General features: G+C 39.7%; 1 protein-coding gene across 1 annotated transcript; it reads left to right on the forward strand.

Annotated features, from left to right (window-relative positions):
• Window positions 1-1,234: 1,234 nt before the first annotated feature.
• Window positions 1,235-15,306, forward strand: LRRC17 (leucine rich repeat containing 17). The gene is made up of 4 exons (XM_009073381.1): window positions 1,235-1,423; window positions 7,887-8,761; window positions 12,936-13,091; window positions 14,738-15,306. Exons 2-4 carry the CDS (start codon window positions 8,005-8,007, stop codon window positions 15,139-15,141), a joined length of 1,317 nt encoding a protein of 438 aa, XP_009071629.1. The 5' UTR covers window positions 1,235-1,423; window positions 7,887-8,004; the 3' UTR covers window positions 15,142-15,306.
• The last annotated feature ends 501 nt before the right edge of the window (window positions 15,307-15,807 follow it).

Raw genomic sequence — 15,807 nt, forward strand, 5'->3', positions numbered from 1 at the left:
TATCAACCTTACAGAAGTTCCCTTTGGTTTAGTTCATCCAGTGAGGGGGAAAAAACCCAGAATTCTATCTTATTGAAACGCTTTCTGTGACTGTGATGCAATTTGATGCCCTTTTGGGTTTTAACTGTTTACTTAAGCTCTTGGTCAAAATCATTAAGAACTGTTCCAGAGCCATGGGGAAACCCAAAATGGAGGAAGCTGTGGAATTCCTCCCAGAGCTCTCAAATACACTGGCAAGCAAACCCAGTTTCCCCTGGAAGGGGAGGATTGTGGTTTTCCCAGTCCAATGCTGCTCACTTCTCGCTGAGTGCTATTAGATCATGCTTTCTAGAGGCTGATCCTTACAGCTCATGATGACACTTCTGAACATGCAAGAATTATGCTTTTGGAAAATAGAAGCAATTCCTGGCATTTTGAAAGAGTAACTTGGAGGTAGGTAGTTCTTAACTTTCCTCTAAGCTCACCCCTCATTTCCAGTTTCACACCGTCACTGCACCACAGTCTCAGCATGATTCTCATGGACAAGAAACAGACACTCAGCAAAGAGCAGCCGGAACAAGACAGTTGCCCCATCATTGGTTCTGAAAAGGTTTTGTTAGCTGAAAGGTTAAATCATTATACTCCTCAGGCTCCACCTCTTTATCATTTCGCATGCATTTTGTGATCTTCTCAGTGTACAAAGAAATATCTGTGGGAGTCTTTATTAAAGCCACCTCAGATTTTTATTCTCTTACAATCTGGCATTTCATATTTCTTCTAGGGTATGTTTCAGGACACAATATATATCTGAAAGTATCTAACAGAGTACCATACTCTAAAAACTTGCTTTTCTTTACAGGTTTAGTAGGATGCTAAAATAATCCAAAACTTTGAATGTTTTTAGATTGCAGTTATAAATCCTACTTCAATTTTTGTGTTAAACAATATGAAATAGTAACAAAACTTTACTTTTTAATGCATTTCCTTCTCAGGAAACCAACTGTAAATTCAGATTTTGCCAGCACAGAGTGGCTTTTATTTTCTTGATATCTGAGTCAAAACTGCATTTTCAAAACTCCAGATTGAAACCCCCAACTAATCATGACATGGAATTAGTCTATTTATGGCTACAAAAAGCAAGCCTTGTTCTCATTATGCAGTAAGTACTAGCTGTTTATAGATCTGACAGTTTTCTGGAAGGGATCCAAACCTATAGTGCTATTATTCCTTAGTAAAACTTAAACAGCTGTAGCCCTGTAATTCAAAACCCTGGAAGTCTGCAGCAGTGCTCACTCCACTTCAGTATACCATGAATGCAGGATGCAGCCAGTCATATAAAGGATCCTCTGCTTCACAGAATGAGAGAAAGACGTGAGCTACAAACCTGAATCCAACCTGAAATTCCCAAACAGATGAGTTGGTGACAGCCTCTTCCAGAGTCCAGGTATGGCAAACCTTTGTCTGTGAATTTTCTGCAGTGAGTTAAGCTCAGATACTGTAAACTGGGGAAGCTGCTTTGCAAAAAAACTCCAAAACTGCCCCAAAACCCAACAGAGAGCAAGTTACTGCATGGGCATTTTGCAGAATCAAAAGAAAAGAAAATACCATGGTTAAAGTATTCTGAAAATTAATGTAAAGAAAAGGTGTTTGATATGAATTAGAATTATCTTCTTGCTGAAGTTTGAAATTCCTTTTCTTCTGCTGCACTTTTTCCTCTGCTCCTTGTAGTGCAAGTTACTGGGGAATAGCACTATCATACATGGTATTTCCCCATATGAAACCAGTGTAATTTTAAAGTTATCTCAAATAACTGCAAAAACATACTTTTTTAATTAATTTGAACTTTTTTATGCACACTTGGCAAGTATGAATTTCTTTGAAAGTTTGCTGGACTGTCTTTGCCATTGATTTTACAAGCAGTGCCTGCTGGAAATGAAAACCAGATCTCTAGCAAATGACATTAAAAGCATAAATGTGCACTTAAAGCTTCTCATGGCATATCATTATTTACAGGAGTACTATTAAAAGAGCCTGAAAAATTGAAAGAGTTACAAGAGGGAGTTATCCAAAAGTGAGTCATGCAATGTTAGGTTTTGATAACTTCTTTTGGAAAACATTTCTTTACACTAAACATTAGTTAAGAGAAACCAAACTGTGTAAGTGGAAAATGTTAATCGACAGCACTCTGTAAAAGCAAGGATCTATACTCTGAATTTGTTTCCATCTGCAGCTTTGGTTTATATCACACTGCAAACTATTCATTTACTGAAATGCGTTTCTAACTGCAATAAATAACAGCTGCCACGAGCACCACAAATGAAAGCACACAGCAAAGCAAAACCTAGAATTAGGACTTTCTGCTCTGGTAGACATTTAGTTGGAGGGTTATAGTCATGCAGTTCTGCAAGTCAGCAAATGTAGGCATTGTGAAGAGAGATGGGAACACCCACTGAGGAGCTGAATGCCTGAGGAGAGGCATTCTGACTTCTGGAGCTTACTTCATCCTGTCAATGGAGAGTGGGAAACACACTAGCTTGAACTGAAGACAAAGGGGAAGAGGCAGGAAGCGCAAAAAGAATGTTCTTGTAACAGGAGAATACAAAAATAGGAAGAAATTAAAGATAAGATTACATTTCATGGAAAAAAGACAAGAAGATGGACACGTGCATTAGAGACAGATATTAGTATATAAGGACATTGGTTGTTTGTGGTGTCCTTTTATAAATGGAAATATTTCATGCATATTAAGTGCAGGAATAAAATCATCCTTCTTTGTAAAGCCTAAGCCTTTTGGCGTTTTAGTGTCATATCCCATGGAAATCAAGCTTGGAGAAGGAATCTTCCAAACATATCTGACAAAAGAGGTAATAAATGAAGGGATTGGGTTCTCTACTCTGGTAGTTCTGTGTGTTCTTGAAGTGTGTGTTGCTACAACCAAAGGCACAGGGAAGTCTTTCCTACTGCATGTTGAAGACTAATCAAAACCTTCCAAGACTTTCGAAAAGATGCTGATTTTCTTTCTAGGCCATATGACTCATGTGTTAGGACCTGGGGATTTTAACATGCCTTCTTTTGCCATTTGTAAAGTGACATCTTTTTTAAAACTTCAGCTTGAGCACACAGGATTCTAAAATTCCTTAGTTTGTGTTGCAGCCAAATTCTGCAGGAATTCTGTCATACTGTTTTTTCCATTAATTTTGACAATTTCAGCCTCAGGATCGGACAAAATCACCTCCTGACATTTATTCCTGATGAACAAAGTTCATGTGCACCATATGCAACAGAACTTTTCAGAGGGAAACTGTAGCACTGTGTTGTGCAATGTGGAAGTTAAAATGCTTGTATGGAACAGTAAGAATTAAAAATGATCCCTACACTTCATTAGTTCCTTGTCCCAGTGAAAGAACATCTGATGTGTGATAGCAAATTTTGTGGGCAGCATTATGAAATGCAATACTGTCACCTCTAAGCACTTTATATCAGTTACCCTATTACATGGGGCTGTGGTGAGCTAATGCTTTTGAGATGACATGTGAAATCCTTATGAAATCCATCTGCTATCAAAATCTTTGCAGGACAGCAACTTTTTGTACTTCCCCCATAATCTCAGAAGCAACGAGCTTTGCTTTTTTTTTTGGTACCAAAATTGCCAATACAAGCAGTGGGATATGATGGTTTTAAATCAGAAGCATCATATGTGACTGGGAAAGTTTCTTCTTAACAAGGTACAACTGAACTGCAAAAGGTGTCTTGTCAGTGGAGACTTTTTCTTTGGTGTTGTGCTATTTACACACTGAGAGAAATGATGTTCCAAACTTCAGCATTAACACATGGAAATTTAAAGAGTCAAAATGTGGAGAAAACAGAGATTATAACAAACGTAATTCTGAGGAGATGAGTGGTAAGATTTGAGACACTAAATGCAACACTTTGCCAAGACAAATGTTAGTTCTATGAGGATATGGCATTACAGACTAAGAAAAACAAAAGTCAAAATCTGTTATGTAAATGCCAAAGGAAAACCTTTGGGCAGCTAAAGGAACCCTTAAAATTGCCTAAACTGAGTACCCACGAGAGACTTTAACCACTCTGATACCTGCTGGCTGTACAACACGGCTGGGCATGAAGGAACCAGGAGACTTCTAGACTGTGTTGAGGACAATTTCTTGATGCAGGTGAATGATGAGTGGTCTAGGGAACATGTTCTGGACTTGTTTCACAAAGAGAAACTAGTCAAGGATGTGAAGAAGTGGAGTGTCTTTGATTACTGCAACTACGAAAATGAGGAGCTTAGACTCCTGATAGAAGAAACTGGACAAATTGTAGAAGCAAAAGCCTGAACCTGGGAGTAGATTTTGGCTTGTTTTGGGATCTGCTTAAAGGATCTCATGGTAGACAGCCCTGGAGGGCAAAGAGGCCCAGGAGAGCTGGTTGATCTTCAAGGACAATGTATTCAATTACTTTTTGTCTCAGTTTTTACTGCTAAGGCTTGTCTGAAGGCTTCCTACATGCCTTGTTGGAGCCTATGAGCAGAGTCTGTGGGAGTGAAGTAATACCCATGGTGGAACACACTAATGTCAGGGAGCACCTGAGGAAATGGGATGAGACAGGGTGCATCCAAGAGTAAGTAACCTGGCTCTGGTCACTGAGAGGCCTCACTCATTTTTGAAAGGTCATGAACAATCAGAGGAGATTCCTAATGACTGGAAGATAGGAAATGTCAGATCCATTTGCAGGAAATGGAAGAAGATCTGAGAAACTACAGGTCAGTCAGCCCCATCTGAGTCCCTAGGAAGGTTATGTAGCAAAGCACTTTGAAGCCCTGTCCAAACACACAAAGGATGGAGAAGTGACAACAAACAGCCAGCATGGGTCTACCAAGAGCAAAGCATTCCCCATCACTAAGGCAGTAGTTTTCTGTGATGAAATTATTGGGATCTGTGCATCTGCTGTGCATCTTGCCTTCAGCAAGACCTTGAACACAGAGCACACTATCCTTTATAGCCAAACTGGTAAAACTAAGGCTGGATAAGTAGACTTCAAGATAAGTGAAAATTTGTCCAGACTGCCAGGCCAAAGGGTTGTCACCAATGGAGCTAATCCCGCTGGTGGCTTGTGGAAACACATCCAACAAGTGTTGATATGGGGGCCAGTACTGTAATTATCTTTATAAATGGTTTGGATGATAGGAACAGAGAACATTCTTAGCAAATTCACAAATTATTCCAAGCTGGAGAGACTGTTGAGACACTAGAGGTTTGTACTGTTATTCAGAGAGATTTAGTGTGGAAAAATGGGCTGAAAGAAGCTTTGTTGAGTTCAACAAAGGGAAATGCTAAGTCCTACGTCTGGGATGGCATAACCCCCTGTATCAGTACAGTGCAGGCACTGGACAGAAAGCAGCTATCAGACACCCTGACCTGGGAGTGCTGGTCAGTAACAACTTCAATGTATGCCAGCAGTGTGCCCTGCTGAAAAAGGTATCCAGCTGCAAACTCACACATCCCTCCTGCCAAATTCTGAGTCTATCCTCCACAGTAAAGATGCAAAAACTATTAAACATGGCAATACCTTTTTCCTTAAACTAATCCCCCAAAATAACTAATCTGTCTAAACTAAAAATGAAATAAACCATTGGCCTGATATGGATACCTAACATAGAAAATGCAGTATGAAAGGTTTATAGAGTTAAATGTAAAATATTCAAGGAATCTTTAAAAACACATTTTCACATGGTAAGCCAAATACATGTTCTCAATTGCAATCAAGCATTAGTACAACAGGTCTGTATATTCTTTTCTATAGGGACTGTGACTACACTGATAGACCTTTTTTGTCCTAGCACTAAATGAGGCACAGTTGTAATTTTACACATGAACCTGCTACTCTTCATTTTGTTATTATAGCTGAGTATAATTTAGGGAGCAGACAGAATATAATACTAGTAAAAACAATCCAGTTCAGACTCAGGAGATGGAAAGGAAAAGGCAAGAATATTTCCATAATTATTTATTACCTTTCCTTCCCAATTTCTTCTTTCATCTCATGGGGGGAATGAGCTATTTCATTACCAGAGTGATGAACAGTTCAAAACAACACAGAGGATCCCAGTTATGATACAAGTTATTAAAACACATGATCAGTTTACACTGAGTAGCATACAGCTGCCAAAAAGTAGCAAGTAACATTCAATTTTTCATGTAAGGGATAAAGTTGTCAATGCAAACACTCACACTGTGAACTAACAGAATCTGAATGCAGATAGTCAACTGGCAACTACAGGAACCAAGTGGAGTGAGTTTTCAAAGATAATATTAATGATCCATGACCACGTGGATTAGAGGGCTGAAGGAGCAGGCACAGATAGGACTCTTCCATCCATCTAATGAGAAAGAAGTGCACAAATACTGCGAACGTTCTACAGTTGTGATGTGGTTTAAACTGATCAACCAATTTGTTTAAAATGGAAAATTTCTTTGCTTCCAAAAGAATTTTACCTGATATTAGCTGATATATTGTGCTACCTTTCATAGAGTCATAGAATCAGCAGGGCTGGAGGAGACTTCTAAGATCATCACATCCCACCATTGACCTGACTTTGCTGGCACTCCTAAACCCTAAACCATATTCTTTCAGACACTTCCAGGGATGGTGACTCCACCACCTCCCTGGGCAAGCTATCCCAGTGCCTGAACACCCTAACAGGGAAAACATTTCTCCTAACATCTTATCTGACTCTGCCCTGTCTCAGCTTAAGGCCATTCCCTCTAGTCCTCTCCCTGCAGCCACGGCAGGAGAGACATCCCCCACCTCTCTCCAACCGCTATCAGGTTTTCTCCAGATAAAACCAAACTTTCTGAGCCCAAAACAACAGTGTTGTAGAAACAGAACATCTGTACAATGATCGAGATTAGGATTCAATACCTTCCTGGGTGCTAAGGTCAAGAAGGACTGAGCATAATGCAAATACATCCACAGTTGCAGATAAAAAGTAATGAAGCAGTTAAGCCAGACAGTGAATAATTTTTATAAAAAGAAATGTTCAGAAGGAATGATATTGACTAGCAAAGGTAGGAAAATTGTGATATAGAAAAAAGTTCTAGAATCAAAAACCTGAGTTGTGAAAATGTTTCTACAGAAACATCACCTTGTGGCCAGACTTCACTGAGAATTAGTTATTTGGCTTTCTTGGAAAGGCAAAAACTCATGGCTTACACTTTTGTACTTTCCCTCCTCAGATGGCTAGACCTGGAAGTGGTTTGAAGCAGACCACCAGCAGGAACTTCAGACTCTCTTCACACTCTGCCTATGCTCAGATGACATAGCCACACAGGCTCTTGCAAAAGGTTATTTTGGGATCCATCTCAAAGTAGCCCATCAAACTCCATCAACCTGACATGGGCCACAGGAGGCAGTAGCAGGGCTAGTTATGATAAATTTGGGCTCAATCTGCAAACAAATCCACACCTGAGCACAGATTAAAACTGAGGGTTTGATAGACACTGGATGACTTTCCCTGTATGTGTTCCAATGGGTCTACACCCAGAAAGGTGAAAAATATCAGCTTCAAGCTCCTCTTTCAGGCTCATCTTCCAAGATGAACTTAAGTACGAAGAAGTCCTGGCCTGATGCCATTCTCCTCTGTACATTAGAACCTTCTAATAAAGATCACTTAGATTGGTCCATGTAGTTTCCCATGTTTAATCAAAATGAACAACAGTAAACCAGAGTCAGCAAAACCAACCCAACCAACCAAAAAGTGACAGGACATTAAACTTCCAAAGTATCTGTAAAGCTCCAAGTAGTATGATGAATGAGTACTTGGCTGAATGCTGCATATAATGTACAAACCTCCATGAAAATGCCCATTTCATCTGTTCTAATGTTTTACTTTTCTTCCAACACAGGGATCCCACTTACCCCAGCTGTGCCTCCTCAGATCTGTACAACTCTGATTCAGACTATCCAAAAATTTCTACTGTTCCAGCTGTCACAGAGAATAACAGGGGCCAGCTGAATGTCAGGATGCAAGTAGTTACTATTATACTACTACTACTTCTTTGCAAAGCATCTGACTGTAGGAGGACAAGGAACAGGAGTTTGAGAAACAATGAAAGGGAAAACCTCTTAAGAAGAGCATCTAGCACTGTTAAGCGCAATGCCCGAGGCCTGACATGTGACATATACACTTACCTTCATGAGAAATACCTAGATTGCCAGGAAAGAAAATTGATTTTTGTGGCACCTGATTGGCCAGAGGATATAAAACACATGCTGCTAGCAAGAAACAGGATTCGTAAATTGAAGAATAATATGTTTTCCAAGTACAAAGAACTGAAAAGTCTGGATTTACAGCAGAATGACATATCAAAAATTGAGAGTGAGGCTTTTTTTGGCTTGACTAAACTTACCACACTCTTACTGCAGCATAATCAAATCAAGAGTTTATCTGAGGAGTTCTTTATTTACATGCCCAGTCTAAACTACCTTCGCCTTTATGATAATCCCTGGCACTGCAACTGTGAACTAGAAACTCTTGTTACAATGCTGCAGGTTCCGACAAACAGAAATTTGGGAAATTATGCCAAGTGTGTGCACCCAATAGAACTGAAAAACCAAAAGCTAAAGCAGATCAAAGCTGATCAGCTCTGCAGTGAAGAGGACAGACAGGACCCCAAAAACATTAAACGGGAGAAGCCTGAACCTGTCAAACCCGAATTTGATTCCTCTCTGTGCCACATGTATGTGTTTCCTGTACCAACTCTGAACTGCAAAAGAAAAGGTTTGTATCTGTCCTTACAACTGAATCAATGATTTTAATGTTCTTGCTCCCTGACTACATCTATTCACACATTATTTACAGAAAATGAATATAGCACTAGCACTCACTTTATTTAGATTAATAATATTAATGGTTTTTCTCCCATAACTGCAAGCAGCAAGCAGGAATCCTTTCTACATTTTGCCTCTGCTCTGAAGCCTTAATTCCACAGATATTATTTAGTGCTCTAGCATAAGCTATGTAAGAAAAATCCACAGGAATAAAACTAAGCACATTCCATAAGTTACTGAAGGACCAGCACCTCACTAGGCTGATTTTACAACTATAAACAGACTCATCGGTCAAATTACAGCTGTGCTGAAATTGTTGTACTGACAGTGAAAAGCACAGAGTGTCTTCTCTGCTTTCCAAACACAAGTACAGCAATAACTTCTGACAGAAGTGAGCTATGAAGCAGGACTGGAGCAGCCAGCAGTGCCTACAATGCCCAAAGGAACCTGACTGCAAAGGAAAGTCATTGCTTTCTCACATTTGCTGTGCAGGATTTCTTCTAGTAAGGGAAGAAATTGTATGCTTATGTTCATAAAAAATACCTCCTCTGTGTTCTTCCTCCCAACACTCAGCAAGCATTTCCTAGGATCTTAGAATCATCAGGGTTGGAGGAGACATCAAAGATCAGTGAGTCCAACCATTAACCTGTCACCGCTGGAACCCCTAAACCAGATCCTCCAGTGACAGATCCAGGCACCTCTTAAACATTTCAAAGGTGAAAGGCCTTCAAGAAATGTTTCTCAGACACTCTATCCATTCCATTCCTAAATCCTTCCCAGGCTCCTAAAAGCCATAGTTAAGCCTTAAGGGTAGACCAGATGGGGCATATATCAACACAAAAGTGCACATTTATTTGTGCTTTATATTTCCCATATTTTATCCCACAATGAATCGTAGCAAACAACAAAACAATTCAGAAGAGAATTATGCCTTAACATTCCAATTCTGAAATAAGAAGCATTACTAGAAGCAGCCAACACTGTGAGGATTTTTTCCTAACTTTTGTGAAGCATAACCTGCAATACTGGATCACTGCAACATATGTTGTTCACCTGAACTTCTATTTGTTTTAGGAGTGACTTAATTTTATGTATAAAACCTCAGTGTGCCCTTGCTCTTGGACCTTAATGCCAGAGACAAGCTCAGAATTCAGTATAAGGACAATACCTAGATAACAAGAATTAATGATTTCAGCATTTGATTACATGGTTTATCTACTATGTATGTCATAAAAATGGTCCACAGTTTTTACTTTTTTCCAGGCTGTTAAATTCCTTTCTTATCCTTATGGCTCAGTTTTCTCTGTTTTACCACACAGCCACTACATAGTTTTTATTAATGATTTATGCTTCTTTATTGGCTAACATTTATTAATCTTTTAATATACACCCATCTTACCTTTCCTTTTGGATAGGATCTAAATTACTAGATGACAGATCATGACCCTAACTATCCTTCATAGGATCTTAATGATATCACTATTACTTTAAGTCTCCAGTAAACTGTGCTACTGAACAAAAATCAGGCATCTATTATAACCTTAATATCAGAAAAGACTGACTTTACAGCTCTCCCCATTTAGTGGTGTCAATGAGATGAATACATGTCAGAAACTTTTGGCAAGAAAAATGTTCATTTTTTTCCTCTAAGTTCATAGAACCATACAATGTGGTCTGATCTTCGTGGGAACTTCACAATGGTTTACAGTATTTACAGAAATGGTTTATTGTCTTTAGGACTAATACTGGAAGAATAAAGTTACTTCAAAGAATCACAGGATCAATTAGGTTGGAAGGGAACACAATGGGTCACCTGATCCAACCTCCCCACTCCAGCAGGGCCACCCTAGAGCACATGGCTCAGGATTGTGTCCAGATGGTTCTTGAAATCTCCAGTGAGGGAGAATCCACAACCTCTCTGGGCAATCTGTTTAGTGCTCAGTGACTGCACAGGAAAAGTTATTCCTCGTATTCAGGTGGAACTTCCTGTGCATCAGTTTTTGCTGTTACCTCTTGTTTTATTAGTCTGCACCACTGAGCAGAGTCTGATCCATCATCTTGGCCCTTCTATTCATGTACTTGAATGGGAAGTGCTAAGAGGATGGAGCCAGACTGCTCTCACTTGTGGAAACCAATTAAACAAGAGATAATGAGCAACCTCTACATGAGTTTTCTAGAGGGTACAGAGACTCCCTCCTTCAGGTCAAGAACTAAGTATATCAGTCCAGAACTTCCTGAATGTCTAGCATGGACACAATCAGTATGTTCAATATTATTTAGGAAGCACCAGATCTACAGATCAAGCATATCTGTGCATGTGCTTGACAGCTGGATGCAATCCCAAGGATATTTGGAATTTCTGAACATATGGTAATCTTTGATGAAAGCATTGCACTTACTGTCTTTGCATATGATTATTGTAGAGCAGATGCACAATTTCATCAGAATTTTCATCAGAAATAGGAGTAAAATGCACACAAAATCCTGGGAGAACATAGAAATTTCTCTAAAACCATGTGGACAAGATTTCAGAGTAGAAAACCAGGTGCACCAGTTGCCAAACCAGTAAGATGACATGCAAAGCTGCAATGTCATTATTCCTTTACCATGGAGGGGATGGAGTGGCAAACAGTAGAGCAGTACTAAGTGTCTCTAAAGAGGCATAACCACAGGTCAGGAGCTTTCACTTAATGTCAGAAAGCTCATGAAAGAAGCATCTTAAAAATACAGTAAACCAGGTGTAGATCCTCCTTTTTGAATAATTTACTTATACTTCATCAGGCCAGTGAGATACCAGATCTTTCAGCGCTCCAGAATCATAGAACCATCAACGTTGGAGAAGACCTCTAAGATCATCAAGTCCAACCATTAACCTGTCACTGCTGGAACCCCTAAACCCTAAACCATATCCTCCAGTGTCAGATCCAGATGCCTCTTAAACACTTCCAGGGATGGTGACTGCACCACCTCCCTGGGCAATATCCCAGTGCCTGAACCCCTTATGAACGAAATATCCTATGTCCTTGCTTCCATTTTACCAAAAACAAAGCCACAAAACTTGAATGCAAAATCAGTTTCTGTTTGCTTTTCTGCAAAGAATTTGTATTTGCAAGAACAGTGGAAACAATCTGCTTTCTAGCACTGCCAAACTCCCCAAGTCTCTAAATTCAAGCATTATTTGCATTCATGTGGGGATTAGTAGGCCTTGAAACTTTGACATCTGCACAAGCAGGAAGCACTCCAACCTCAGCAGGCTGGAGTAGTTATAATATTTATTCATTTATAATACCAAAGTTATGCTCAAAATCAAATATAAGGCAGGAAGACTCTGATATGTTGCTTTATCCTCAAAAATACCTGACTCGTTACGCATCTTCAGATGTACAGTGACCACACAAGTTTTAGCACAGACCTAGAAGCTGCTTGCTTTCATTCAAAATGGTCAAATAAAAGAGATAGCTCATTGTCTTGCAATGAAAGTGCAGGGTTAGAACACTCATGAAGCAAATAAAACTCTGGGGGTTAGGTTTATCAGCATTACCCTGAGAGGATGCAAACCACAGCCTGCACTTGTCAAGAATGTGTCCTTAGAACTGGAGTAGAAGCTATTGTTTCTGGAACTCTTTTACAGGGAAGTCTTAAGGGTACAGAGATGACTGAGAGGTCCTTGGCTACTTTGGTAATGTCAGTGATACAAGTAGGATAGAGTAGAAGACAGAAAGTCACTCTTCTGACAGGATGTTTGTTTATATAGTTATTCTGGTTTTTTTTCAAGCCCTTCACACACATTTTTTATTAGTATAGTATCTTCACTACCTAACTTATTCCTATGTGAATGAATTGTCTAGTTCTACCAAAACCAAAATATAAACCACAGGAAGAGGCTTCAGTATAAGCACTAATGAAGGGAGTGATTTCCACATGAAATATAAAGAGATAAGCAAACAAAGAATGAAATTCAGCAGTCGAAAAAAAATATAATGACACCAGTAGAGAGGATGAAAGGGAAAGAAAGGAAGAACTTGCTGGACTGACAGAGCTCTGTCTCATATGCAGCTGTGATACCTAAGCAGTAAGAATAATCTAAAGTTGATACACGTTATGTCTTTTTATTTTTTTTTAAGATTTAAAGAAAGTTCCAGGTAACATCCCTCCAGATATAGCTAAACTTGATTTGTCCAACAATAAAATCAGACAACTGCGAGCCAAAGAGTTTGAAGATGTCAGTGAACTGAAGATATTAAACTTAAACAGTAATGGAATCACTTACATCGATCCTGGTAAGAACAACTTTTAATATTCATTAAAGAGTTGTTTCTGTTTTATTGGTTATGAACTTTGATAATGTCTATCAGATATAAATGTGGGGGGAAAGGATTTAAAAATCTACAAGTTTCGCCTTTTGCCATTCAATTCATAAAGGTTTGCACTGACATATTCATTGTGGAAGTCAATGAAGAGAGACTGATTTTAGCTACCCTTTTTAATAATAAACCAAGTGCAAAAAGTTAATTCTGCAGACTGGAGGCTAATCATTTCCCAAAACACTAAGTACTTGAATGATTTTTTAAGTGTCTTTGCTGCGTCTAATAAAAGTTGTCATATAATGAGGCTACTATTCAATTACATTGGATAATAAAGAAACAGAAAAACCAAAAGGATTTAAACTCTTTTTGGATAAAAATCACTACATATAATTGCTCTGAGTTATATATTATTAGAATTCATGTGCCCATATTGGCAACTTGCTTATAGCCTCTGTGTATTTGGGGTTTAATGATGAAAGCAGACACAAGCAGGGAGAGAGACAGAGAGAGTACCAGGCAAAAAGAGCCATTTTGGCAGTTAAACAGCAATAGAAAGTGCCAATATCAGTAAAATGCTTTAACATTACACATAGTAAGAGAATTATAGAATCATAGCATCATCAAGGTTGGAGGAGACCTCTAAGACCACCAAGTCCAACCATTAACCTGTCACTGCTGGAACCCCTAAACCCTAAACCACATCCTCCAGTGCCAGATCCAGAGGCCTCTTAAACACTTCCAGGGAGGGTGACTCCTCCCCCTCCCTGGGCAACCTATTCCAGTGCCTGAACACCCTAACAGGGAAAACATTTCTCCTAACATCTAATCTGACTCTGCCCTGTCTCAGCTCAAGGCCATTCCCTCTAGTCCTTTCCCTGCAGCCATGGCAGGACAGACATCCCCCACCTCTCTCCAAGCCCTGTCAGGGAGTTGTAGAGAGCCATGAGGTCACCCCTGAGCCTCTTCTCAAGGCTAACCAAGCCCAACTCCATCAGCATGTCTTGTTGCCCTTTGCTGGACTCACTCCAGCAACTCAATGTCCTTTTTGCAGTGGGAGGCCCAAAAGTGAACACAGCACTGAGGTGTGACCTCCCCAGTGCCCAGTCCAGGGGGATGATCACTGCCCTAGTCCTGCTGCCACACTCTTCTTGCTCCAGGCCAAGATGCCTTTGGCCTTCTTGGCCACCTGTGCACACTGTTGGCTCACACTGAGCCGCTGTCACCAGCACTGCAAGTCCCTTTGTGATGAACAACTCCCTCCCCACTCCTCCCCCAGCCTGGAGCTGCATGGGATTGCTGTGTCCTAAGTGCAGCACCAGCTCTGAGCCTCACTGAACCTCATGCAGTTGTCCTCAGCCCACTGATCAGGTCGGTCCAGGTCTCTCTGTGGAGCTATGATAGCTAACCATGTGTTGCATTACCACCTGTATAACCACTCTATGAGCAAATCTGTCATATTTCTGAAAAATAGCCTTTAGCAAATAAACCTAAGAGCAACAACCATATCATTACAATAATAATTTTCCAGTTGCAGGCATGCATAATTTTCCTGTTGCAGCTATGCTTTTTTTTGTAACTTCTCTTTATAAGGTACCGATAACTATTTTTCTATTGACCAGCTGCTTTCTCAGGCCTCAATAACTTAGAGGAGCTGGATCTATCAAACAACAGCTTGCAGAATTTTGAATATGGAGTACTGGAAGATCTTTACTTCCTGAAAATCCTGTGGCTGAGAGAGAATCCTTGGAGATGTGATTACAACATTCATTACCTTTTCTACTGGCTGAAGCATCACTACAATGTTCACTACAACGGCCTAGAATGCAAAATGCCTGAGGAGTACAAAGGGTGGTCTGTTGGGAAATATGTTCGAAGTTATTATGAGGAGTGCCCAAAAGACAAGATTCCCATTTATCCAGAAACTTTTGACCTGGACAAAGATGATGAGGAATGGGAACGACACAAAGAGCAAACCGTTCAAACAGGAAAGAAGCACGGGGTGATTGTCACTGTGATAGGCTAAAAATGAACCTTTTGTTTTAGTACATTTAAATGTTTGATACTCTGAAAAACATGCTGTTTACATTTGGGTTTTTTGCTAATTATACTGATTGTTTGTAGGACTATCTGCCTGCAAAGATCTCTGTTTCTTGCAGATGATAACTACAGAATGGTATTAGTTATACAGGATCCTTCACCCAGTAAGTGTTTCTGACAATTTGTCTGGGACACTCTTGTGAAATATTTTGGCAAATAGTTGAAAATATACAGTAGAAATGGATAGACACATATGTACATAATGTGGTGGGGAGGAGATGTTGTGTGCGCGGGCACAGCTTATGTGTTATCACGGAGATAGCTGCAGGATTGTGAACAAGACACATTGTTTTTGAATGTATTGACAATTCTTTGTATCCATTTCCTGAAATATTCCCAGAAGACATTTCTAAAATTTTTGTATCAGCTTCTTGTTGTTTTATTGTATATACATAAAAAACCCCCAATGAGACTAATGACTAAGCTTAAATACAGTTCTGGAAAACCAGGAACAGCTGTGGTTGCACTGATTAGGATCCAGACTCAGAAGGTGGGTTCTAACTGCTGATTTCCCATTGCTCAGCCTTGAGCGAATAACTCAGCCTCTGCCTCTTCCATACCTGAGCTGCCTTAAAAGCATGAGTACACAAGC

The sequence above is a fragment of the Acanthisitta chloris genome, unplaced genomic scaffold, assembly GCF_000695815.1.
Source record: "Acanthisitta chloris isolate BGI_N310 unplaced genomic scaffold, ASM69581v1 scaffold544, whole genome shotgun sequence".
NCBI classification, from domain to species: Eukaryota; Metazoa; Chordata; class Aves; order Passeriformes; family Acanthisittidae; genus Acanthisitta; species Acanthisitta chloris.

Coding starts and splice junctions, on each gene's coding strand:
- LRRC17 (XM_009073381.1), top strand. CDS start 8,005: ATGCAAGTAGTTACTATTATACTACTACTACTTCTTTGCAAAGCATCT. Junction 8,762..12,935: donor TCTGAACTGCAAAAGAAAAG/GTTTGTATCTGT, acceptor TTTTTTTTTAAG/ATTTAAAGAAAGTTCCAGGT. Junction 13,092..14,737: donor AATCACTTACATCGATCCTG/GTAAGAACAACT, acceptor TCTATTGACCAG/CTGCTTTCTCAGGCCTCAAT.